The sequence below is a fragment of the Neoarius graeffei genome, chromosome 11, assembly GCF_027579695.1.
Source record: "Neoarius graeffei isolate fNeoGra1 chromosome 11, fNeoGra1.pri, whole genome shotgun sequence".
NCBI lineage: Eukaryota > Metazoa > Chordata > Actinopteri > Siluriformes > Ariidae > Neoarius > Neoarius graeffei.
Genome location: NC_083579.1, coordinates 5,098,148 through 5,124,642, shown reverse-complemented (window position 1 = coordinate 5,124,642; position 26,495 = coordinate 5,098,148). Strand labels below are relative to the sequence as shown.

The following is a 26,495-nucleotide window of genomic DNA, read 5'->3' as shown; positions in this document are numbered from 1 at the left end:
TCACTTTCTTTTCAGTGATTTTATTCTCTGGGTACTTATCCTTTTACTGAAGTCTCGAATTAATTATATTTATTATAGACACAGCATGAAATGTTTATGGTGAGGTAACTATGAGGTAAATTGCTTACATGTAGCACACACACACACACACACACACACACACACACACACACACACAGCTTAAATAAATTGGATTCAAATAGAACAAGTATCACAATATTCAATATGCAATTTAAGTGTGGAAAAATATCCCTATCCTTTTTCTGTGTTTAATGAGAAACTTTTATTATCCATAAATTACGACCTAAATAATATTCTTAAAAATGATTTATAATACAGAGGAAGAAAAAAAATAGAAAGTAAAACAAATATAAATACTCTGATTTAAACCAGTTTCTGCTTTAGCATTGCGCAAATGTTGCGCTGTGTATTGCGCAAAGCGTGCGCAGTTGTGATCCTAAAGAACACGCATTCTGCGCGTGCCTGCTCTCTTCTCGCTGAATGGTCAGATTTGAATAGAAGCCCGCGCGCCAGGGTTGGTTTCCGGAAGTCGGTTGGTTGAGAGACAGAGAGCTGAAGCTCGGCGGAAGTGTTGATGCGGCGGATCCTCAGTTGGTTCCTCTGATCATTAGCGAGTGTCGAGCTGCGGTTTAGTCGCTGCAGGACTGGAACCGGCGTCCAGGTGAGTTCCTTCTGCAGCACCTTCAGAACAGGGAGCTGAGACCAGGAGGAATATAAACCGGAAGTGACACAGACAGGAGAATTAAACATAAACAATGACTTGTTAACATGTCAATCAGCTTATTATTAGGGTTTGGGTTTTTTTTTAGAAAGTTCTGCTGTGACAGGTAAAGGTGTCACTTTGAGGTCATGTGAAAGTATAAAAACAAATTTTTTGCCCCTTTTTTTCCCCTTTTAATTTCAGCACCATGATGGAGTCCTGCCTTAATGAAAAGGTGCCCAGGGCTGAATCCATTCTGGTAGAAGACCTGAGGAGAGACCTCCACTCCGATCTGACCGAAATCGCAGAGGCTCATGTGAGACCTCACCTGCAATCTCTCACACATGCACCTGCGAGATCTCTCTCTCTCTCTCTCTCTCTCTCTCTCACTCACACACACACACACACCTGCGAGATCTCTGTCTCACACACGCACCTGCGAGATCTCTCTCACTCACACACACACACACCTGCGAGATCTCTGTCTCACACACGCACCTGCGAGATCTCTGTCTCTCACGCACGCACCTGCGAGATCTCTGTCTCTCACGCACGCACCTGCGAGATCTCTGTCTCTCGCGCACGCACCTGCGAGATCTCTGTCTCTCGCGCACGCACCTGCGAGATCTCTGTCTCTCGCGCACGCACCTGCGAGATCTCTGTCTCTCACGCGCACGCACCTGCGAGATCTCTGTCTCTCACGCGCACGCACCTGCGAGATCTCTGTCTCTCACGCGCACGCACCTGCGAGATCTCTGTCTCTCACGCGCACGCACCTGCGAGATCTCTGTCTCTCACGCGCACGCACCTGCGAGATCTCTGTCTCTCACGCGCACGCACCTGCGAGATCTCTGTCTCTCACGCGCACGCACCTGCGAGATCTCTGTCTCTCACGCGCACGCACCTGCGAGATCTCTGTCTCTCACACACGCACCTGCGAGATCTCTGTCTCTCACACACGCACCTGCGAGATCTCTGTCTCTCACACACGCACCTGCGAGATCTCTGTCTCTCACACACGCACCTGCGAGATCTCTGTCTCTCACGCGCACGCACCTGCGAGATCTCTGTCTCTCACGCGCACGCACCTGCGAGATCTCTGTCTCTCACGCGCACGCACCTGCGAGATCTCTGTCTCTCACGCGCACGCACCTGCGAGATCTCTGTCTCTCACGCGCACGCACCTGCGAGATCTCTGTCTCTCACGCGCACGCACCTGCGAGATCTCTGTCTCTCACGCGCACGCACCTGCGAGATCTCTGTCTCTCACGCGCACACACCTGCGAGATCTCTGTCTCTCACGCGCACGCACCTGCGAGATCTCTGTCTCTCACGCGCACGCACCTGCGAGATCTCTGTCTCTCACGCGCACGCACCTGCGAGATCTCTGTCTCTCACGCGCACGCACCTGCGAGATCTCTGTCTCTCACGCGCACGCACCTGCGAGATCTCTGTCTCTCACGCGCACGCACCTGCGAGATCTCTGTCTCTCACGCGCCTGGGACTGTTTGCTCTGGTATATAATTCAGACGTCATATAGATGTTTTTTTTCGGTTTAGTTTGTGTTTTTGCTTGTGTGCAGGATTCCAGCTGCTCGGACAGAGAGTTTTTACAGGTGTACCTCAGGATAAAGCCATTCTCTCAGGCTGAACTCGAAAACGGAGAATCACAGGTGAGTTTGAAGGCATCGTCGCTCTGTACTGGGAATCACTTCCACAATGTGTTCCTGATTTTCTCCGAACAAGTGATGAAACCTAAAGGTCGGTGTGTATTAATGTATGTACCAGCTCCTAGATTCCACACACACTTTTTAATGGAGTTATTTTTCCTATCTTAATGATATTTCTTTGAAGGACTGCATCACCATCCATCCTCCCGACACGGTTCTCCTCAAGGCCCCGAGGTCGTCTCTCTCAGCCCGAGCGAGTGATAAATCAGTTCCACAAACGGCGCAGCGCTTTCAGTTCTCTCAGGTATTTTGTAATAAATTTTTTAAAACAAAACAAAAAAAACCCCTCAAGAACAATTTCCACATGAACTCTGGTGAGAAAGTGATTCAACTTTGAATCGAATCGAATCGACTCTGATTGAGCCAACGCCGTGTGCTCTGGAGAATTGGATAAACAAATGAAAAGGGAGAATAGATGCACAATGAGAGACACACAACATTTTAAACGAATTATTTCTCAAGTCAAATAACACAACTCTCTTTCTTTATTGAGTGATGGATGTCTGTGTTTCCCCCGACCAACGAATAGAGAGGATCTTTCCACCCCCCCCCACAGCTAAAAAAATTATTTAAAAAAAAAAAACATTTTTGAGTCATTTCACTTTGTACAGTTTGAATCCAGTCTCAGTCAAATGGCAAAAGAATCAATTTTATGATTCAGATTTGCTAAAATGACTCCTAAGTGTAAAGATCAGATCGTTTGGATTGATTACGAATCAGTTATTTAATGATTATAATGAATGAATGAACCCTTTATTGTCACTGTTACCAGTGAAATTGACCATCAACCTGTCCTTACAGAGGGGGAACAGGACAGGAAGACAGGGATAAAAGAAAAAGAAACACAGTAGTAACATGAGGAAAAAAGAACACTGCCCCCCCCCATGCTCCTGTCAGGAGTACAGTGTGGGAGCATTTAAAAACCTCCGCACAAGCACACAATTACACAAGTACACTTTAAAACATGGGACTTGAGGGGGGGAAGGAGGGGGCAATCAGGGGTAAGGGGGTAGGAGGGGAGGGGAGGAGGTAGAGGTAACCCAGCACAAGCAAGCAGCCGTCCGCTCCTGCAGCCATGCAAACGGCGCTGGTCACGCACCCGCTTGTCACACTGGGGGTGAAAAACGGCGACCGCGGAAAATTGGGGAAGGAATGCGAGAGTGTCTCCCAGCAGTGACCTTCTGGGGGAAATGTTGCCCCAGCAACGGCCTTGATCGAGGCCAGTGCTGTTCAGGGAGCCGAATGTCGATAAGATAGAGATTGTTTGGTCTTTCGAACAGACGCAGTCTTTACACGTCCACACCACTTGTCAATATCTGTCCATTCTGTTCGATTCCATTTGGTTTCCGAAATACTTATTCCTTGCAAAGCTGAAAGCTGCTCCGAGATAAGAACCATTTTATGGTTAAAGTTCTGAATGTCCACAGTCTGAGTGCCGACAGCTTTGCCCACCGCTCAATCATATCGGGCAGCTTTGTGGGGCTTTGAACAGCTGTCACCGTTGTCTGATTTCCTCGATATACCAGGGCAATGCCTAATCCAATCAGCAAAAGTCCTGTAATCATGGTTCCGAATAGGTAGATATCTTCAATGTCCTCCACAGACGTTCCGGCAGGACAGGTGGGTTCCCCCGAACCCAGAAACTGTGTCAATTTCGTTAGGAGACCAGTTTATCAAATCCATGCTTTTTTAGTTTAGAAATTCAATGCAGAGAGAGTCTCTCAAAAAAAAAAAAGTATAGGCAGACGAGACGAAACAAAGAGCACAAGCAGGAAAAATAAAAGGAGAGGACAGCAGAGATGCGACCGCCTTCCGTGGGAGCACGGAGGGAAAAAAACAATAATAATAAACAGCACAATGTGTGCAAAAATGTATTTATTAAACAGTTTGTAAATAATTTAATAGCCTTTCTTTTAAGTGTCTTATAAAGTGATATTTTAATGTATCATGTTTATTCCTCCATTAATGTTAATTAATTTATTTTTTTTAAACCATAATTTATTGAAATGTAAGATGTTTTTATATTTCATGGACTGAGAGGAAATGATAAGGAATTTAAGACAATTTTAAAAAGCCCACAGGGATATGACAGTGCTTTCCATAATTATTGGCACCCTTCTTTAAAAAAAAAAAGGCGACTGGATGAAATGCACGTAACGCACGAAGATTCAGACTGTGAAAATAATTCGACCCAAAAGCAGGTCGCCTCTGCCAGGAGGTTCTGACCCGGTCCTGGCTAGAGCTTTAAACGAGCTGATGAGCCAAAAATACATGTATATTGTAACCATCGTGGATGAGAAGTGTTAGATTTGAGGAGCGAAGGAAGGAGAAAGAGAACGAAAAGAGAATTGAGTAGAAAAAGACGCGGATGTGATGTGTGAAGGTTGTCGGGTCGGTGTTCACGGTGTAATAACGTACCGCGCTGTGCGTGTTTTTAGGTTTTCGGAGCCGACACATCGCAGAAGGGCCTGTTTGAAGGCACAGTGAGAAATCTGGTCCGAGACGTCCTGGAAGGGAAAAACTCGCTGGTGTTTACGTACGGAGTCACAAACGCAGGGAAGACCTTCACTTTTTCAGGTTTGTGGTGATTATTTTCCTCAAACAGCACGTCTGGAAGTGTTTTTTATTATAACCCAGAAGGTCATGGGTTCGAGTCCTGGAAAAATCACAGACACGGCTGTCCTGAAGATGTCGGAAAGCTTGGTTACAGCTTCACTTCTGATTTAGATTGTGTAACAGAGGTTGACGTGTGTGTGTTTTTGTTTCAGGCCCGGAACATGACGTCGGTGTTCTACCGCGCTCCTTAAACATGATCTTCAGCACTCTGGAGGGTCGGATCTTCACCCAGACCAGTGTGAAGCCTCACCGTTGCCTGGATGTCCTGAAGCTCAGTAAGGAGCAGCAGGTGGAGGAGAACATCAGCAAACGCAATCTTCTCAGACTCCTCCGAGAGGTGAGCAAGGACACACTCACGCTGGTGTTGGAGGACAGAGAATCCTCCTTCTCTGTGAGATTGGACTCATAATCCTCAAGGTTTCATCTCTCCTCCGTGTGCTTCTTATTTATAAAGAGTCTGTTCTTCTGAAGCTTTACGTTCGGGGCGGGTTTCCCAAAAGCATCGTAGCGCAAAGATCATCGTTAAACGGTAGAGCGAGCATCACAATCATCTCGCTTTCTCTCTCCTAGTTAGGATGCTCTTGGTGTTAAGAGGCTTTTGGGAAACCCACCCCCGACTGGATGACCCGACTCTTCCTTTCCACTTTTTCATTCAGTTGTGGTTTCAGGAGACCTGCTTTCAAATATGTTTATTGTGAAACATTTCTTTCCACAAGGCACTTCGACTGACATTCACATGTTTCTTTTAAGAAAAACTTACACACAAACAAACTGCAAGGAAATGCCCATACATACACAGATTACTGACGAGAACAATAATAATTAAGGCACAAGAAAAATAAACAATAAAAATAACTGCAATACACTGTAAATAGGGTGTAAAATACAAGACCTACAGGACATCAAACCCCCCCCCAATAACCCGTGAATATCCCACACTCCCCAGGAGTGCAATGTGAAGTTATTGGCCGTCCTAATCAGTTGCCTTATCAAGGTACAACCCCGATTCCAATGTAAATAAAAACAGAATGCAATAATTTACAAATCTCAAAAACTGATATTGTATTCACAATAGAACATAGACAACATATCAAATGTCGAAAGTGAGACATTTTGAAATTTCATGCCAAATATTAGCTCATTTGAAATTTCATGACAGCAACACATCTCAAAAAAGTTGGGACGGGGCAATAAGAGGCTGGAAAAGTTAAAGGTACAAAAAAGGAACAGCTGGAGGACCAAATTGCAACTCATTAGGTCAATTGGCAATAGGTCATTAACATGACTGGGTATAAAAAGAGCATCTTGGAGTGGCAGCGGCTCTCAGAAGTAAAGATGGGAAGAGGATCACCAATCCCCCTAATTCTGCGCCGACAAATAGTGGAGCAATATCAGAAAGGAGTTCGACAGTGTAAAATTGCAAAGAGTTTGAACATATCGTCATCTACAGTGCATAATATCATCAAAAGATTCAGAGAATCTGGAAGAATCTCTGTGCGTAAGGGTCAAGGCCGGAAAACCATACTGGGTGCCCGTGATCTTCGGGCCCTTAGACGGCACTGCATCACATACAGGCATGCTTCTGTATTGGAAATCACAAAATGGGCTCAGGAATATTTCCAGAGAACATTATCTGTGAACACAATTCACCGTGCCATCCGCCGTTGCCAGCTAAAACTCTATAGTTCAAAGAAGAAGCCGTATCTAAACATGATCCAGAAGCGCAGACGTCTTCTCTGGGCCGAGGCTCATTTAAAATGGACTGTGGCAAAGTGGAAAACTGTTCTGTGGTCAGACGAATCAAAATTTGAAGTTCTTTATGGAAATCAGGGACGCCGTGTCATTCGGACTAAAGAGGAGAAGGACGACCCGAGTTGTTATCAGTGCTCAGTTCAGAAGCCTGCATCTCTGATGGTACGGGGTTGCATTAGTGCGTGTGGCATGGGCAGCTTACACATCTGGAAAGACACCATCAATGCTGAAAGGTATATCCAGGTTCTAGAGCAACATATGCTCCCATCCAGACGACGTCTCTTTCAGGGAAGACCTTGCATTTTCCAACATGACAATGCCAAACCACATACTGCATCAATTACAGCATCATGGCTGCGTAGAAGAAGGGTCCGGGTACTGAAGTGGCCAGCCTCTAGTCCAGATCTTTCACCCTTAGAAAACATTTGGCGCATCATAAAACGGAAGATACGACAAAAAAAGACCTAAGACAGTTGAGCAACTAGAATCCTACATTAGACAAGAATGGGTTAACATTCCTATCCCTAAACTTGAGCAACTTGTCTCCTCAGTCCCCAGACGTTTACAGACTGTTGTAAAGAGAAAAGGGGATGTCTCACAGTGGGAAACATGGCCTTGTCCCAACTTTTTTGAGATGTGTTGTTGTCATGAAATTTAAAATCACCTAATTTTTCTCTTTAAATGATACATTTTCTCAGTTTAAACATTTGATATGTCATCTATGTTCTATTCTGAATAAAATATGGAATTTTGAAACTTCCACATCATTGCATTCCGTTTTTATTTACAATTTGTACTTTGTCCCAACTTTTTTGGAATCAGGGTTGTAAGAGACCAAAGGTTCCCAGATTTTTTCAAATTGCCTTAACTTGTCTTTTAGGATGAATCTGATTCTCTCCAGGTGGAGAGTATCTGTCAAATCTGATAGCCAGTGTTTGAATGAGGGTACCTCTTTTTTTCTTCCAATATAAAAGAATCAATTTTTTGGCAGTTATAACACCATATGACAGAAGACGCTGTTGTGCTACATTAAGCTTCAAGAGCTCATCAGATATTCCCAGAATAATCAAAACAGAATCCGGAGTTATTTGGATTTCAAGAATCCTAGACAGGAAATGAAATATGTCACACCAGTATTCTTATAATTTATGACATAAGGCATAACTGTGTGATCAGGTAGCCTCTGTGCATTCACATTTCTCACATATTGGTGAGACGTCCGGGAATATCTTATGCAACTTGGCCTTGGAGTAATGTAATCTGTGTAGAATTTTGAATTGTATCAAGCGATGTCGAGTAGGGATGTCCCGATCAGGTTTTTTTGCCCTCCGATCTGATACCGATCATTTGATTTTGAGTATCTGCCGATACCGAGTCCCGATCCGATACTTCTTATAATCCATAAAAAAATAATAAAGACGAGGAAAGAAATGGATCCAGGATGTTCCTCATTTTTTTATTTAACACCTTATTTTAACATCCAACAACTCCGTTAGCAAACAGAGCACTTACGTGAAGTAGTTTGAACAATAAATAACATAAATTAAAAACATAACCTTAAAATACCTAGCAGGAATGTAAACAAATAAAAAATAAAATAAAATAAAACTGCCACAGTGCCAGTAATTTGCTTTTAAGAACGAATCTCACAGTGGTATACAGTAATTTCAATTAAGGAAATGAACGTTTTTCTTGATGAAAACAAGCATTTCTACCCTTTCAGGTTTGAGCCTGTTTTTGTCATCCAACACGTTTGCAACAGCACTAAAAACTCGCTGTATTGTGTCGGGTGTTTGTTTTTCAGGCGCCGTATCAGGTTTGTTGTATTAAATGCGGCCCTTTCCTGTCCACCCCTTGAAATTCCAACTTTACATATTTCACAGTTTGCTATGGCAATGTTGTCATCAACTTTGAAATACTGCCACACCGCAGACATGCTTTGCTTTCCACTTCGAACTGCTTCCGTGTTCAACTTTGCCGGCAACGGGCAGCCAATAACCAATAGTGTCTCTGCTACAAAGTGATGTCATGCCACACGCGTTGATGTTGCTGTCTTGAGACAAGAGGTCTGGTCTCACTCTGTGCCAACGCATAGTTATTGATGTGTTAAAAATGAGAATATATTATATAGATATATATCCGATCTCTGATCGGGAGGTAATGCCCGATTCCGATCGAGTCTGAAACCACGTGATCGGGCCCGATTTCCGATCACGTGATCGGATCGGGACATCCCTAATGTCGAGTATTAATGGAACATTCACGTATGTATTCTAAACACTCCTTCCACACATATTGTGGTATTGGAATTCCAAGCTTTCCCATTTGTCCTTTAAAGTGCTCGTTCTGGGTTGGTCAGCAGTGTGTGATATAGCAGAGAGATTATGAAACGAGAGTTGGCAGATATTTTCATGGAGATCTCCAAAGTATCTGGCGCTACCACCTCAAAATTAGGAAGATGTGTTTTGACATAATTCCTCATCTGAAGATATCTGAAAAAATGAGTCTGTGGTAAGCTAAATTTCTGCTGGAGTTGCTGAAAAGAAGCAAAGGTGCCCTTAATGTACAGGTCTCCGATGTTACCTATCACCATCTCCTTCCATACACTAAATGTTCTGTCCACAGTGGAGGGGATGGAGGTAGGGTTGGCGGCTATTGGCAATAAAGAAGACAGTGCACTGAGGTTGAAATACTTTTTTTAGTTGCTTCCATACCCTAATAGCATCATGTGTGATAGGATTGTTTTTATAACATGATCTGTTGATCTTCGCAGGTGCTAGTATAACCGTTCTTATTGAGTATGGTAGACAGTCTTCCCGTTCCATCTCCGTCCCACTAAACGGTGAAGGGGCATCGTCTAGCCAGTGTCAGGGATCCCAGACGTCCGCTATTTAGCGGAATTCCGCTATTTTTCTAGCCAAAATGGTGGTTTTTTTTTTTTTTTTTAAATCTCTTGTATATCCGTTAAAAATATGTTTAAGTAAAATGACCAGCAGAATACGTTCTGATTTGGTTTGCTTGTTTAGCGTTGTTTTTGTCAGCTTCGTTTGTTATCGTTGACATTCGGGAACACTCGGAAGTTAAATTGATGTACAGTAAATACCACGAGACTGTACGCGATAGAACGAGAAAACAATATGGCTGCGCCCATTTGCTAGAAAATGTGTTTTAACTCCGTTCGTGCTTTTGTTTCTAATGTGTTGAACTTCATTCAATATGTCGTGGAAAAAAGATATCGTCCATAAAAGAGATAGCGGAACAGTGTCCGGGTTAGAAGAAGTATATTCTTCAAAGCTACATTTTCATCTAATTTTTATAAATAACAATTTTTTTTGCCACTTATGTCATTGATTACAAAATATGGCATGAAATAGATACACATTATTGTTCAATTCTGTTGCTTTTCTATGTTAAATCTATGTAAAAAATGTGTTCTATAGCATCTTTAAATGTTAAAATCTCAACAGCTTCAGGAGGCTTGCAGCCCCCTTGACCCCTGCTGAGAGTTTCTTACATTCCTCTATTTTTTTCAATTACTGCTGGGATCCCTGCAGTGTACAATGGAGCGCAATCCAGTAGCCCAATAATATAGCTTGAAGTCAGGCAGCGGGTTTAAGGAGACCTGCTTAACCTTTCGAGATCTTCTTCACTTGGAGAAATCTTCCAAACGTGTCTTTTTAAATAGTGTTCACGGCGTCTCGTGTCTCCACACAGACGTTTTGAATTAGTGTGAGCACGGAGATGTGAAGGACGACGTTACGGTCACTCGCAGCAGCATCATCAGAAAAACCAAAACGCAAAAATGAGCCGCAGTTCCATAACGAGGTCCTGCGCAGGAGTTGTGAGATCCTGACGCTGCGACGTTGCAGAAGACGCTTACGTTTTTGGCATAAACCAAACCGGATTTAAAAAAAAAACAATTCCGAACCACTAATTTTTAGATTTTATTTGTATTCGTGTGCATGTGTTGATCAGCTGCAAAACGAATTCCTGTTCCTAACACAGCACAGCTCATTTGCATATAGTTACGCCCACTGAACTCCATAAAAGGTAAAGTGCATAGAAATGAAATGAGCGATCAGGGTAAAGACTGCAATACAAAAGTGGAAGTGAACTTCTGTACCAGTAATAATTAATTAAGCACTAAATCCTTCAAGTGAGGTTTGTTTATGGTTTTATGTCTCTGCGCGGACAGACAGACAGACCCGTCCTCTGTTTATACGCCTTCGCTTCTTTAAAGCTATACTGCCTTTCAGATTTTACTGAATTTATCACCACGTGGCCGTAAACTCTCTCTGCTATTCTTTTCCTGCTTCAGCATGACCCAATTCAAGGTACTACGTCATGCATCACATCACGTGGTGGGCTTTCCCTGTTCGCACAATGCATTGTGGGATACAAATTTGAAACAGGAGAGAAAAATGGAGGACATGAGTGTGCGAATGAAACGTGAAAGAGTGACTACAGTAACGGAAAGCGAGAAGAAATGTTATTTAGCAGCTGGGAGGTCCGTATGGTGAAATACCGTGACCGAGGTCTTAAAAGTACGCCAGGCCGAGGTCAGTATTCAAGGCCGAGGTCACAGTATTTCACCATACGGACCGACCTTAAGCTGGTAAATAATATATTTATTTTTTTCTTTACCAAATTCTAACAGAAAACGAGAGCGCCCGAAAGGGAAAACCGAGCCGAGCCGCCATTTTGAATCCTCATTCACGGCTGTAATGCAAATGGCTTCCTCCTCGGTATACAAGTGCACTTCCATGGCAGGAAAAAACACTACATTTTGCCGCCTATGTCGTCCCCTATTTATACAAATAGGAGTCATTCAGGATTCAGCCATGTTTTTGCTCGGCGTTAGCAACAGTTACAGGTTTTTAGCTTTCTCCTGAAATTAGGGCTGTAACAATATGCGTATCGAAATCGCGATACGCAGAGCCACGATCCGTGTCGCGATACAAGAAGGCAGAATCGCGGTACACCCTTTCAAACTTCTCCTCAGCCCAAAAACAGAGGCGCTTCCAAACTTCAATTTATGAATACTTTACTTTTTATTTAAATTACATTTTAAACTTACTTAAATTACTTTTATTTTTTATATCTATTAGTAAGTCGTTTTTTCGCCGACCTGCGACAATCTTCTGCGAGTCACGCAACGCCCACACTCGCCACTGGCAACCATATGGCGTCCTTGGCCACCAGAGCATTCGTTTCTTTTAAGCGGTCGCCATTCTGGTTGCGACGCGGGGAGCGAATCTGTAAACAAGCAGCTCATTGGCTGGCTAGGTGTGCCACAAGCCAATCACGATCACCGACAAAGCTGCCTTGACCGGAAAGGCATGTCTGCTTGGGCGTTAGTGGCAGTTACGCAGAAGCCTTCTGCGGCAGTTACACTTTGACACGCGAGCAATGTTTCACTATAAAAATTCCGTAATTTCCATCTGTTTTCCGCGATCACAGAAAATCATTGGCCCTATGAGAGTGAGACAGTGAGAGAGCCACCCCCCAAAAAAAAAAAAATCTTAACGGATTTACACGATTTGGAAAAATGACTTTTTCAGAACCGAAAAAACCAGAGCTTCCGGCTCAACAGTATTATTTTGAGAAATAAAACAATCTTTGGATATACATTTGTTCATTTTTGCATACATGTTACTCATTCTCTGCAGTGGTCTGAATTATTTGTTATTAAATAGTTAATGTAAGTAAGTAAATGTTAATAAGTCAAATTTACTACTTTAAAAAAACATTTTAAAAAAATCGTGGGTGTATCGACTCGTGGGTCAAAAATCATGATACGAATCGAATCGTGAGTTGGGTGTATCGTTACAGCCCTAGCTGAAATGTTTCTTTTATTTCTTCTTCCTCAGGGCAGTAAAACTCGCTTTCGCTGTGAACACTGTCGTTATCGCTATCCATGCTGTAAAATTAATGCTGTTCTCCTGAGAAATGCTGGCAAACATTTATCAGATTTTTGATAATCTTATAAATAAATCTTATAAATGTTAAAAAAAATTGCTACTAATGTTTTTTGTTGTGAACGAGCGAGTCGCCAGAGGTCCGTAACCGGGGTCCGTACCGTAGGATACAGACCTGCTCGCCAGCCAATCAGAGCGCAGGATTTGATGGAAACCGTTCCGTGAAAAAAATAAGACGTTGTGTTGTATACGAAGGAAAGGAAACGCAGGACCAAACTAATAGATTTCGGCGCTCAGCGAGCACCTCGGTGTGATCAGCTGTTCATTTAGAGACCAAATGATGGAACTGTCAGTGCACGCTCAAAGGGAAACCTGCGCATGCGCACACACACATGGACTTCCTCGGTCTGCTTGACTGTGCGATTTCATGCACATCGTTTGCTTTAATCCCCTCAAATTAACTAACTTCCCAGCCACAGAATGGCCTGATATATTTTGAGATATTACAGAAATAAACACATCACAATCACCACATTTCAGACGGAACTAAATTTCACCGATTTTCTGAAATCGAAAGGCCGTCCTACTTTAATTATAACTGAATTTGTTTTATTCGTCTTGATTTATGGGCGTGTCTGGACTCGCCTTTATTTTTTATATCTTCAATTCCAGCCAATAAAATAAAGCGACTGGTTTTCACTAAATGTTCTCACTGGATGGTTCTCTTATTTGTCCCTCACCAAGTGAACTTACTAGCATGAGGATTTTTATGATCGAGACCCTCTTCTAGAAATCTCTCGGGATAAGGGTGTCGGCTAAACATAATAAAGATGAACAGTTTAAAGTCTGTGGAATGTTCCAGATATTAAAGTGCAGTAATCCGTACAGATTATACGATCTGAAGTCCATCAGGTCGAGGTTTTACGTTAGCTAGCTAGCTAGCTTCCATGTACAAGAAGAAAGGGCAGAACAGGAGCGCGTTCTCTCCGCTAACTCAGTCCGGACCTCAGGTGCATTTTGAAGAACCGAATTAGTCTGACGGTAATTAATAAGGGTTTTGCTTTTAATTTATTAAGTGATGTCTGAAGAACCCGATGTGTCGGAGTATTTTTAGAAATCTCTACCTGAAGTCAGAGTGACGGCAGTAAAATGATCACGTGTTGATTTTACGGTGTTACAGAAAGATTTTGTGTTTTGCTTCCTGTCCAGCGTTAACTCTGACGTCTTTGTGAAGTTATTTATTTCTCTCTCTCTCAGAATGACACTCAGAAAAATACAAACAGTCTGAACTCGAACTCCAGATCTGAAGGTAGAAGTTTATATCTTGATACCTTTTAAAGATTTGTATCGTGTCACAATTTATCACGATATCAATACATCGTATCGCCAGTCTGTAACCGTGAGCGTAACCCACAGGTTCGGATCTGGCCGATCCTGACAGCTCGGCGTCTGACAGGACCTTCAGCGTGGACGTGGATCTCCACACCAGGTTCTCCGTGTGGGTGTCGTTCTGCGAGATCTACAACGAGAACATCCACGATTTACTGGAGCAGCCGAGTAGTACCGGAACACGCCGGGCCAACCTGCGCCTCTGTCAGGACACCAAGGGGAACTCCTTCATTAAGGGTACTACACTACAGTACAGTACGGTACTCACTCAACTCCCACTGACTGCTCAGTGGCGCTGGAGTACTCTACAGCAATGTACGGTATATTTACACATTACAGCTGATTTATACAGCGCTATAAATCATACACTCCCCGGCCACTTTAACAGGAACCTGTTCTTGGCTGCCGGAGTGGAACCCACTGTGTTGTTCTTTGTCCTGTTGCATGCTGAGATACTTTTCTGCTCACCACGGTTGTAAAGAGTGATTATATGAGTTCTTGTATCGTTCCTGGAGGGGAAAAAAGCTCAAACTGCTCATTCTGTCCATTTTCTGATCTCTGCCCCTCTCATCCACAAAGTGTTTGTTTCCACTCACTCGATGATGTGTTTTTTTTGTTTTGTTTTCCGCACCATTCTGTGTAAACTCTACAGACTGTTGTGTGTGAAAACCCCAGGAAGGAGATCAGCAGTTTCTGAAATACTCAAACCAGCACCCGTACCACAGTGAAAGAAAGAAAGAAAGTCACACTTCACTGCGAGATCACAATTTTTCCCTTTCTGATATTTGAACAGGCGGCACGGTGGTGTAGTGATTCTTAGCGCTGTTGCCTCACAGCAAGAAGGTCCTGGGTTCGAGCCCCGTGGCCGGCGAGGGCCTTTCTGTGTGGAGTTTGCATGTTCTCCCCGTGTCCACGTGGGTTTCCTCCGGGTGCTCCGGTTTCCCCCACAGTCCAAAGACATGCAGGTTAGGTTAACTGGTGACTCTAAATTGACCGTAGGTGTGAATGTGAGTGTGAATGGTTGTCTGTGTCTATGTGTCAGCCCTGTGATGACCTGGCGACTTGTCCAGGGTGTACCCCGCCTTTCGCCCGTAGTCAGCTGGGATAGGCTCCAGCTTGCCTGCGACCCTGTAGAACAGGATAAAGCGGCTAGAGATAATGAGATGAATTTATCATCGATTTCCTCATGAGTGACGTATAGAGATTTACGTCCCGGTTTTGGTTCTCCATGTCCCGGATGGAGCTCGGATGAATACGAGTGGCGTATTTCCCAGTAAAACACTAGTGTTCAGATAATTATATATAAATATTAACTCCACTGGAGTACGTTCCTCAAACACTCCATGAGTAACATGTACCTTTCTACACTGTCCCTGTGTCCGAAATCACTCACTTGTTCACTACTCCCTACTCCCTACATAGGGAATTACTATATAATGAGCTCATTGGTAAAATGAAAAACCGCTTTCGGACACTACTCCGTCGCGCTGGTATTTACGTCAATACTGTCGCGCAATTAAAACGTGCCAGACCAGTCGGCTGGTGGGTTTCAAAATAATAAATACATGCGTGTGTTTTTGTGATAAATCCATATTATACTGAGCGCATTTCCCACAGTAATCAATACAGAGTACCTGCAGCTTTCAGTTCTTTTAAATCAAGGCTGAATACTTTCTTTCTTCTTCGCCGCTGCCTTTTATTAAATCACATTTGAGACTTTTTAATTTGATTTCTTTCAGCTCGACCGCAATGCATGATGGGATATATTGCTTTGGTTAGTGACCATCGTTGTAAACTACTTTTCGTGATGCATTGTGGGATACTTTGAGTGCGCTATATAGGGTGTAAATAATCCTCACTAAGGTTTCGGACAGCACTACAAAATGGCGTCCTCACTATATAGTGAGTAGGGAGTGATTTTTTTTTTTTTTTTTTGTGTGTGTGTGTGTGTCAGATCTGCGTTGGGTTCAGGTGAACAGCTCTGATGAAGCGTTTAAAGTCATGAAACTGGGCAAAAAGAACCAGAGCATTTCATCCACTAAACTCAATCAGCTGTCCAGCAGGAGGTGAGAACTCATACACGTATGCCTTCACGCACACACACCCCTCATACTTGTACTATACATGCACACTGACTCACTCTTGCGCACATACACTACCGTTCAAAAGTTTGGGGTCACTTTGAAATGTCCTTATTTTTGAAAGAAAAGCACTGTTCTTTTCAATGCAGATCACTTTAAACTAATCAGAAATCCACTCTATACATTGCTAATGTGGTAAATGACTATTCTAGCTGCAAATGTCTGGTTTTTGGTGCAATATCTCCATAGGTGTATAGAGGCCCATTTCCAGCAACTCTCACTCCAGTGTTCTAATGGTACAATGTGTTTGCTCATTGCCTCAGAAGGCTAATGGATGATTAGAAAACCCTTGTACAATCATGTTAGCACAGCTGAAAACAGTTGAGCTCTTTAGAGAAGCTATAAAACTGACCTTCCTTTGAGCAGATTGAGTTTCTGGAGCATCACATTTGTGGGGTCGATTAAATGCTCAAAATGGCCAGAAAAATGTCTCGACTATATTTTCTATTCATTTTACAACTTATGGTGGTAAATAAAAGTGTGACTTTTCATGGAAAACACAAAATTGTCTGGGTGACCCCAAACTTTTGAACAGTAGTGTAGATTTTCACACACCTCCTACTCGCACACTCATACACACCCAAGGAGTGAGAGCTATATAACTGTTAAATATATGAATTGTACACACTCTCAGTAATGTGTGTGTGTGTGTGTGTGTGTGTGTCTCTCTCTCTCACAGTCACAGTATCTTCACGGTGAGGATTTTGAGGATTGAGGACGTTGCCTCACTCAGTGTTCAGTCTGTCAGTGAGTGAGTGTCTGTTCACTAAACTGCACACAACGCCCTTTTAAACCATTAATAAATAATAAAACCATAAATAAATAATGGTCATGAAGTACAGAGCTTTATCTGTAGCTCAAACCTGGTCATGAGAATTTACTGCCGAATTAATAACTACAGCCGGAATACTCAAATCATATAGTGTGTGTGTGTGTGTGTTAGGCTGTCGCTGTGTGACCTGGCTGGATCAGAGCGATGTGGTAAAACTCAGAATAAAGGAGATCGACTGAAGGAGGCAGGAAACATCAACACGTCTCTGCTCAGTCTGGGGAAATGCATCAGCGCTCTGAAAGGCAGCCAGCAGCCCAGGTCTCTCTCTCTCTCTCTGTCTGTCTGTCCTTCAGCATCTCCTCCACTTCATCACATTTGAGTCTTCGTCCCTACGTTCCAATAAAACAAACTTCCCCTCCCCCTCTTGTCATCCTGGTTCTCTGTCAGCAGGCAGCACGTGCCGTTCAGAGAGAGTAAACTCACGCACTACCTGCAGGGATTCTTCACGGGCCGAGGGAGAGCCGCCATGATCGTCAACATCAACCAGTGTGCCTCCATGTACGACGAGACGCTCGCTGTCCTCAAGTTCTCTGCCGTGGCACAGAAGGTGTGTGCGAATATATAATTTAATCAACCCTTTCTGACCCAATCAGAATCCAGAATTTGACAGGTTTTTTTTTTTTTTTTTTCTCTCGGTGGGGCTTCCTCAGGTGGTGGTCCTTAGCGTCCCCTGCGTGCTCCCGTTGGTGGTGAAGAGGAGTGCGAGGGAGGTGTCCTTCATCATTAACAAGGCGACTCAGCAGGAGGCGCGGCGCACGTCTCTGGTGCGATGGGAGACCGGCCGAGGGGATGTGGACCAGGACGAGGCGTCTGAGGAGGATGAGGATGAGGAGAGCCTGCTTGAGGACACGCTACAGGAGGAAGAAGGGAAGGAGACAGTGCTGCTGGACAAAGAGGTGTATGAGGTCAGCAAAGGGTCATGACCTTCTTTTTTATTATTCCTGTTTGTTTACTGTGTGGATAATGTGTGTGTGTGTGTGTGTGTGTGTGTGTGTGTGTGTGTGTGTGTAGAGTCAGTTGCTGCAGTTAGAGGAGCTGCAGGAACAGTTGAGGACGGCGAAGGCGGAGACTGTAGCTGTGGAGAGTCGAATCCGAGAGGAAGTGACCAAAGAATTCTCTGAGCTCTTCACTCAGATGCAGAATGACTACAAGTGCGTCTTTTTCCCCCCTCACTCGCTCACTATACTCGCTATACTCGCTCTGTGTGCTCACTATACGCTCTGTATACACAATCTGTGCTCACTATACTCTCTACAGTATACTCACTCTGTGTGCTCACTATACTCTCTATACTCGCTCTGTGTCCTCACTGTACGCTCTGTATACACGATCTGTGCTCACTATACTCTCTACAGTATACTCACTCTGCGTGCTCACTGTACTCTCTATACTCGCTCTGTGTGCTCACTGTATGCTCTGTATACACGATCTGCGCTCACTATACTCTCTACAGTATACTCACTCTGCGTGCTCGCTATACTCTCTATACTCGCTCTGTGTCCTCACTGTACGCTCTGTATACACGATCTGTGCTCACTATACTCTCTACAGTATACTCACTCTGCGTGCTCACTATACTCTCTATACTTGCTCTGTGTGCTCACTGTATGCTCTGTATACACGATCTGCGCTCACTATACTCTCTACAGTATACTCACTCTGCGTGCTCACTATACTCTCTATACTCGCTCTGTGTGCTCACTATACACTCTATACACGATCTGTGCTCACTATACTCTCTATACTCACTCTGTGTGCTCACTATACGCTCTGTATACACGATCTGTGCTCACTATACTCTGTGCTCACTATACACTCTATACACGATCTGTGCTCACTATACTCTCTACAGTATACTCGCTCTGTGTGCTCACTGTACTCTCTATACTCGCTCTGTGTGCTCACTGTACGCTCTGTATACACGATCTGTGCTCAGTATACTCTGTGTGCTCACTGTACGCTCTGTATACACGATCTGTGCTCACTATACTCTGTGTGCTCACTATACACTCTATACACGATCTGTGATCACTATACTCTCTATACTCACTCTGTGTGCTCACTATACGCTCTGTATACACAATCTGTGCTCACTATACTCTCTATACTCACTCTGTGTGCTCACTATACGCTCTGTATACATGATCTGTGCTCACTATACTCTCTATACTCGCTCCGTGTGCTCACTATACGCTCTGTATACACGATCTGTGCTCACTATACTGTGTGCTCACTATACACTCTGTATACATGATCTGTGCTCACTATACTCTCTATACTCACTCTGTGTGCTCACTGTACGCTCTGTATACACGATCTGTGCTCACTATACTCTGTGTGCTCACTTTGTGTACTCCCTACTCTCTGTATACATGATCTGTGCTCACTGTGTGCTCGCTTTGTGTACTCCCTACTCTCTGTATACATGATCTGTGCTCACTATACAGTGCTTTGTGTACTCGCTACTCTCTGTATATACGATGTGTGCTCACTATACTCTGTGTACTCGCCCTGTTCTCTCTGTACTCGCTTTGTGTACTCGCTGCTCTCTGTATACACAATCCGTGCTTGCTATACTCGCTCTGTGCTCACTGTACTCTCTGTATACTCTCTCTGTTTACTGACCGTACTCACTATACCCTCTGTATCCCTGCTCTGCTCTTTGTACGCCTCTCTGTATCCTCGCTCTGTTCTGTCTGTGTTCACTATACTCTCTGTGGACATGATCCATGCTTGCTGTACTCACTATACTCCCTGTATCCTCGCTCAGTTCTGTCTATGTTCACTATACTCCCTGTATCCTCGCTCAGTTCTGTCTATGTTCACTATACTCCCTGTATCCTCGCTCAGTTCTGTCTATGTTCACTATACTCCCTGTATCCTCGCTCAGTTCTGCCTATGTTCACTATACTCCCTGTATCCTCGCTCGGTTCTCTCCGTACTCTCTCTATACTCTCACTCTATTTTCACTATTCTCAGTGTAATCACTGTATAAACTCTTCATACTCGCTCCGTCCTCACTGTGCTCTCTGTATAGATGATGTCTGCATAAAGTAAGAGGCAAATTGTAAAGGGGTGTCTCTCTCTCTCTCTCTCTCGCTCTCTCTCTCTCTCAGTGAGCGTATCAGTAAAGAGCGAGAGTTGGTGGAGGAGAGATGTGAGCGCCGGCTCGAGATTTTCAAACAGCTGGTTGAGAAAACCACTGGAGAAACGGGCAGCGATGATGAAGGTCCTGCTAAAGCACAGGTGATTATCTCAAGACTCCTTTTGTTTGGGCCAGAATCAAAAATGTTTAAGTTGTTTTTGTATTATTGTCGTTGTTATTATTCTGTAGTGTGATTGGTCAGAAGGTGTTGATTGTGTAACGTATGGAAGGAGTCTCCAGTGTCGGTGCTTTAACAGTCAAAAGTAAATCTGTAACCAGGTTTTCAGGATCGAGACGTTTACACTTCTTCACGGTTTCTCGTGTGTGTGTTACAGGCGCGAGAGCCTCCATCTCTAGATGGCATGCTCACCTCCATTTCCACTGATCTGGCCGGGATCAGGAAGGACGCCGAGGCGGCTCAGTCTTGCCTGGTGACCCGTGACGGCGAACCCCCAGTGACGTTGCGTGACCTTGAGAAAAAGGTCACGGAACTGACGGAGAAGCTCAGTGAAACACAGAAAGAGTTGGAGAGCAGAACTCAGGGTCCGTGCACTGCATGGGGTGTGTGTGTGTGTGTGTGTGTGTGTGTGTGTGTGTGTGTGTGTGTGTGTGTGTGTGTGTGAGGAGAGAGAGAGACTTACCTTGCATTCACGTTAGCTAAAGACTTGGAGACAGGTTCATTTCCTACATGCATCTCCGACACGGAGCTGTGACGTCAGCAGCATGATGGTTGTCGTCATGTGGTGCGACGTTTCTTCAGGTCCCCGCTCGCTAATTAACTTGGTTCCTACCTGCAATTATTTCCTGCAAAAACGTGAGATAATCTTGAGTGCGGTTTCATCTCCTGAAATATGTACAGACCCATTCGGAGATGAAATAAAGCTTAGAAGGAGTTAGCAGAGATCGTGAGCGTATGTAGCTCGTACAGTTAGCTGACTTTGCTAATCTGATCCGAGAACGAAGCTGAGCGCGTAACACGTAAATCAAATTTAAATACATTTTACACAAAGGGGATGTGAATTAATCAGGGTTATTTTTGCTCCTGCTTTCTCTCTTTGGAACATAAAAGATGCTGGACAAGCCACGCCCACTACAGACATGAGCGACTTGTCACCTAGCTCGAGTAAACATGGGTTACTTTTACTGTGTAGGGTCGGGCAATACAACGCGATATTAATATCATTCTGAATCCTGTCACAGTACTAATTTCTTATTCAATTACAACTGACATTTAATAACTCTGATGAACAAAGTTTACTTTTTTATGAAGTTTGAAATCGTGTTCCATGAAATCGAGTCATGCGGTACATGAGCTGATGGCGTATAATTCATGTACAACCAGATTGAGTGGAATAATTGTTTTATTCTATCCACATTCACTGGATTTTGAGAAACGGAGCATTTTTATTTTTTGTAAATTCGATAAAGGGGTGGCACGGTGGTGTAGTGGTTAGCGCTGTCGCCTCACAGCAAGAAGGTCCGGGTTCGAGCCCCGTGGCCGGCGAGGGCCTTTCTGTGCGGAGTTTGCATGTTCTCCCCGTGTCCGCGTGGGTTTCCTCCGGGTGCTCCGGTTTCCCCCACAGTCCAAAGACATGCAGGTTAGGTTAACTGGTGACTCTAAATTGAGCGTAGGTGTGAATGTGAGTGTGAATGGTTGTCTGTGTCTATGTGTCAGCCCTGTGATGACCTGGCGACTTGTCCAGGGTGTACCCCGCCTTTCGCCCATAGTCAGCTGGGATAGGCTCCAGCTTGCCTGCGACCCTGTAGAAGGATAAAGCGGCTAGAGATAATGAGAATGAGAAATTCGATAAATAAAAACTTCCGACAAAATCATTTCTGTTTAGAACGTAAACAACCCGCTGAAACGACAGGAGCAGTTTGTGAAAAATGCAATGATTCTTGAAAAAAAAAAAAGATTCTTACCATCAAATACTTTTGGAGTTTTTTGGTTCTGTTTTCAAGTACAGTTTTTTTCATCCTCGGTTGGTTCAATAACGCGCTCCGCCATTTTCTTCTTCTTTTGGTGGTTTGGCGCCACCGACTGGGCTGGAGTGTGGAACAGGCAATATTAGGGGGAACAAAACGATATTCTTTTAAATAAGTTTATATTCCTTTAGCTGTTTTTTGTTTCTTTTAAATACTAGATGATAAAGTGATGTGCTCTGCCATTTTGTTTTTCTCTACTCGTGGTATATGAGCTGATATCTCCTAGCAGCAGAGTAACCAATCAGAGCACGCGATTGCTCATGTGCAGTGAATGTGGACAGATGTGTATATTCGTGTGTTTAATTCATTTTAATGCAGCACTAATTAGTTTATCAAAACTGTATATCGTGTTGCAGAAAAGTATCATGGTATGTTTTGTCATGTGGGCTGGGTTTTGTTTGTTTGTTTGGTTGTTTTTTTGTTTGTTTGTTTTTTTGCGCCCCACTTCTAGTGCTTATGACCAGTAATTTACGACGTACTTATGTCTCTTTTTTTTTAAACATTATTTGTCAGAGTTGGACGCTCGGAGCAGTCTGGTGAAGGAGCTGGAGGACATGAGGAAGGTAAAGCACATGTCATTCATCATCCACCGTCTACCACACATACAGTTTGGAAAATAGAAAACACCCCCACCCACCCCCAGTACTCGCTGGAATGACGAAATAATTTATCTTTGAATATTATGACTTCATATACTTATAGATGAAAGTCTTCCGGATTTACCCGGAAATCTGGATATTTGACAAAACTCTTGAAAATCTCCGGTTTTCCGAATGGAGAAATTTATTTTTCGGATTTTTCGCGTTCCTAGACGCGGCGTAATACTTCGCATTGTCCTTGCATGGGCGCGGTCCTTAAATAGCCCAAACATAGTTCATTGGTTAAAGACAGGTGTTCTTTGTTAACAGCGCGCGTGCCGGAGCTCGTTAGGCGCGAGCGCCCAAGGTGCGCAGGACTGACACCGTTCTGCGCAAGCGCAACACGATCGCACTAGAAAGCATGTTCAAGCTGCCAGTGTAGCTGCGGTCTTTTTAGTTGTGAATTATGAGTATTTTCTCTCGTGTTAATAATTCGCCATATCAAAACAAGTGAAACTTTTTCCTCCTTCTTTCGACGTGAAGAGAAGTAAGCAGTTTATTATATATATATTTTTTCCATCAAAGTTGCATTTTGTGGTTTCGAAGCTAAGTTTTAGTGCCGTTTCTAGAACGCAACATCAAGAAAACGTGGAAGAAACAGCAATAATGGAAGAGCCGGTTTCTAAGCTGCCTAAAACTAGGAATGGGAATTAATTTTTTGTTACATAATGCACTCAGGCTGCCAGTCAGTGTGTCACACACACACACACACACACACGCACACCCTGAAAAATCCTAGTGACGCCCCTGATTTACATGAGAAATTTGGTTTTCATTGGTGTTTAAATTTACAGACAATACGAACTAATGTAAACAATTGGCTTCAACTCGCATAAATCTGAATTGGAAATGTTTAGTTCACTTTAGCTTCTGCAAATGCACAACTCTACTAAAAGATTGATAAACGAGGCTCAATGTCCCCAACACTCAGTGCGTTTACATGCACATCCAAATCGAGCTGCTGTCGGTAATCGAGCTAAGGGTCCCAGCAGGGGTGCCAGAGAAATCCAATCCTACATGCACACAAGGAAATCGAGCTATTGTGTGAGGTACATTGTGCACCTGAGCCACAGGTGGCGCTACACGCCACATCGTGTTGGTACCAGGGCTTTGAACCGGTTCAAGGAACGAAAACGAAAACCGGGAACTTTTTCTATTTCACATGGAACAGAAACGAAACCAGAAACTTTATTATTTTTTATGTTCCGGAACAGAAACGCTTATTAAAAATAATGGTAACCGGTTAATACCGGTTTTTATTTCGTTCCTCAAAGTTTCCGTAGCCTACAAATAAAAGTCATTCTTCTCCTGCGCAAGTTTCTATGACCCGCTGGGGTTCACTTCCTGTGTGACGTTCGCTGACTGAATGGAGAGAGCGGGAGGGTGGACTACTATCACGTCTCCACGTCTTAAATAAGAGGTAAATATTGCAGTCTATCGTTATTCAAAAACGTCAATTTCAAACACGATATCAATATATTTGTCCACGTTAATGAGAGGCTCGCGAACATTAAATGACGTTAACCTCTGTTAGCCTATCAATGCATAGGGCCTGACTAGCCTTTGGTAACACACTAAACGAATTATCTTTCATTTTTGGCACTTTTTCTGTTTGTGTCGATGGGAAGACATACTGAGAATCCAAATCGCCAACATTTGAAATAATAATTGTTTTGAATTATTTCTTGTCTTATTTAATGAAGGTTGTAATAGAATTAGCCTACATTTGGCTTAAGCTGGATGAGACAGAGACATAATTTTATAGCCATTTGTTAAACAGCTGACAGGGAACGTAATTAACCGTTCCGGGAACGAAATTTTTTTTTGTTCTAACCGGTTCGGGAACGTCTATTTAATGGTGGAACCCAAAACCGGAAACGTTAAAATTCCGTTTCTGTTTGGAACGAACCAATAGGAAAAAAATTCTGGTTCAAAGCCCTGGTTGGTACACTTCCGGTTGTCGTCATGAAGAAGAGCTATTCAAGAGTGTAAACAAAGTTATCAGTTCCGTGTTCACAAGAAGAGTGTTTGTATGTATGAACAGAAGTGTTCCTAATAAAATGGCCACTAAGTTGAAGTTGATCTGTAATGGTGAACATATTAACTGTTAGCCTGCTAATAACTTACCAACTAATTGGAAATGGGTGCGTACATGCCCAGGCACAAGTGTTCATAATAAAGTGGCGGCTAAGGTGAAGTGTCGTGCCGACCGAGGCTGTCGTGTTTCCCGCTTGTGGTCTCGTCACTTCCGGAAGGGGCAGTGCTGAAGTAAGTAGCTCGACTACGTAGCTCGATAGGGTTTACATGCACTAAGTAGCTCGGCTACAATCGCATAATCTAGGTCACGTAGCTCGATTATGAGAAATCCAGTTCGGTTCGATTTCAGCCGAGCTAAGGTGTGGCATTTAGAACTTCGATTTCAGTCGAGCAACGGCAGAAATTCGATTTTCTCTATGTGCATGTAAACGCACTGACTGAAACCTGAAAGCTTTCGAAACTCTAACAGACCTTTACTTTTTAACAGCACTGTTTTGGGATTTTGCTGAGTTGACCTTCAACTGTCTGATTTTTTTTTTTTTTTCAAAGTAATGAACTGTGTAGCAGGAAAATCACCGCGTTTTCTAAACGCACTCCTGAAAATGACTCATTAACTAGGGGAATTAAATTTGATATTTTTGACATGTTAATCATTAATGTACATGAAAGGAAAAGGCTTAAAAGTTATAACTTGTTTTAGTGAAAATAAGTACTAAAATGTAGCCTGGGAAATCCCATGCTGCTTTGCACAATCGTTCCGATCTGAAAAGACAGCATGGAAACTATGGTCTAAAGGCTCGCCTGAGTTAGGGAGCCAATCAGAGAGTGGGGAGGGGTGGAAAGACGGTGACGCGTACTACTCGACAAACGGAAGCTTGTAGTTTATTTGGGACTGTTTACGGATCACATTTAACATGGCGGCGAGCGATACGAACCAAACTTTCGATCAAGCTTTAGACACTGTTCTGAATAGTTTAGAGCGAAAGTTTGTTTTAAAAAAAGAACAGCGTTTGGCGTTACAGTCTTTCTTCGTCGCTCTAACTACGTCACCGGGTACAACTGCCATGATTGGCCATGGGCTATGTATACGCCAAATGATAGACATTCGCAACGTCCAATAAACGGCCGTTGACAATCGTAAACCACACCTCCCCTACGAGAAATTCAGTAGGCGGATTCCAGATCATATTTCACTTGTGATATGGTCTGGTGTTAACCAGACTAACTAGAATGCAGGGGTTTGCGTGTTATTAAAATTTTTTTCGGGGGACGTTGCCCCCCGACCCATCTTAGTTTGACCTTTCAAAAGTTCAGGATTTTTTTTTTTTCTTTGCTCCACTTTCATCTCTATATACTATAAAAAGCAACATATTATTTTGTAATCCCTTTTCCACCCAAATGGCTTCATGGACCTCCTCCCTCCTGTCCTCTAAACATACTGATATAATCCTGCATCAGCCAGTCAGGGACTCTCCAGCCTGTTGCGTTAGCTTAATTCCTATTGGCTGAAATCGCCCACATGGTTTCCTGCACTGACGAGACATTCTACTATAAACATACTGCACACTTTCTAAAGCCAGGTCACTGATCA

General features: G+C 43.4%; 1 protein-coding gene across 4 annotated transcripts in view; it reads left to right on the top strand.

Moving 5' to 3' along the window:
* The first annotated feature begins 543 nt into the window (after positions 1–543).
* Positions 544–26,495, top strand: part of kif20ba (kinesin family member 20Ba) — a 46,683-nt gene continuing 20,731 nt past the window's right edge. The window contains exons 1-17 of one of the 4 annotated variants that reach the window (XM_060933299.1): positions 544–682; positions 926–1,037; positions 2,304–2,393; positions 2,575–2,694; positions 4,889–5,027; positions 5,219–5,403; positions 13,994–14,045; positions 14,153–14,362; positions 16,080–16,191; positions 16,946–17,017; positions 17,210–17,356; positions 17,486–17,645; positions 17,749–18,003; positions 18,110–18,249; positions 20,215–20,344; positions 20,579–20,804; positions 22,743–22,792. In XM_060933299.1, the coding sequence (XP_060789282.1) occupies positions 930–1,037; positions 2,304–2,393; positions 2,575–2,694; positions 4,889–5,027; positions 5,219–5,403; positions 13,994–14,045; positions 14,153–14,362; positions 16,080–16,191; positions 16,946–17,017; positions 17,210–17,356; positions 17,486–17,645; positions 17,749–18,003; positions 18,110–18,249; positions 20,215–20,344; positions 20,579–20,804; positions 22,743–22,792 (2,196 nt within the window). In that variant the 5' untranslated portion in view covers positions 544–682; positions 926–929. The remainder of the gene's footprint in view (positions 683–925; positions 1,038–2,303; positions 2,394–2,574; positions 2,695–4,888; positions 5,028–5,218; positions 5,404–13,993; positions 14,046–14,152; positions 14,363–16,079; positions 16,192–16,945; positions 17,018–17,209; positions 17,357–17,485; positions 17,646–17,748; positions 18,004–18,109; positions 18,250–20,214; positions 20,345–20,578; positions 20,805–22,742; positions 22,793–26,495) is intronic. The other 3 variants (XM_060933302.1, XM_060933300.1, XM_060933301.1) reach the window with 3 other exon arrangements.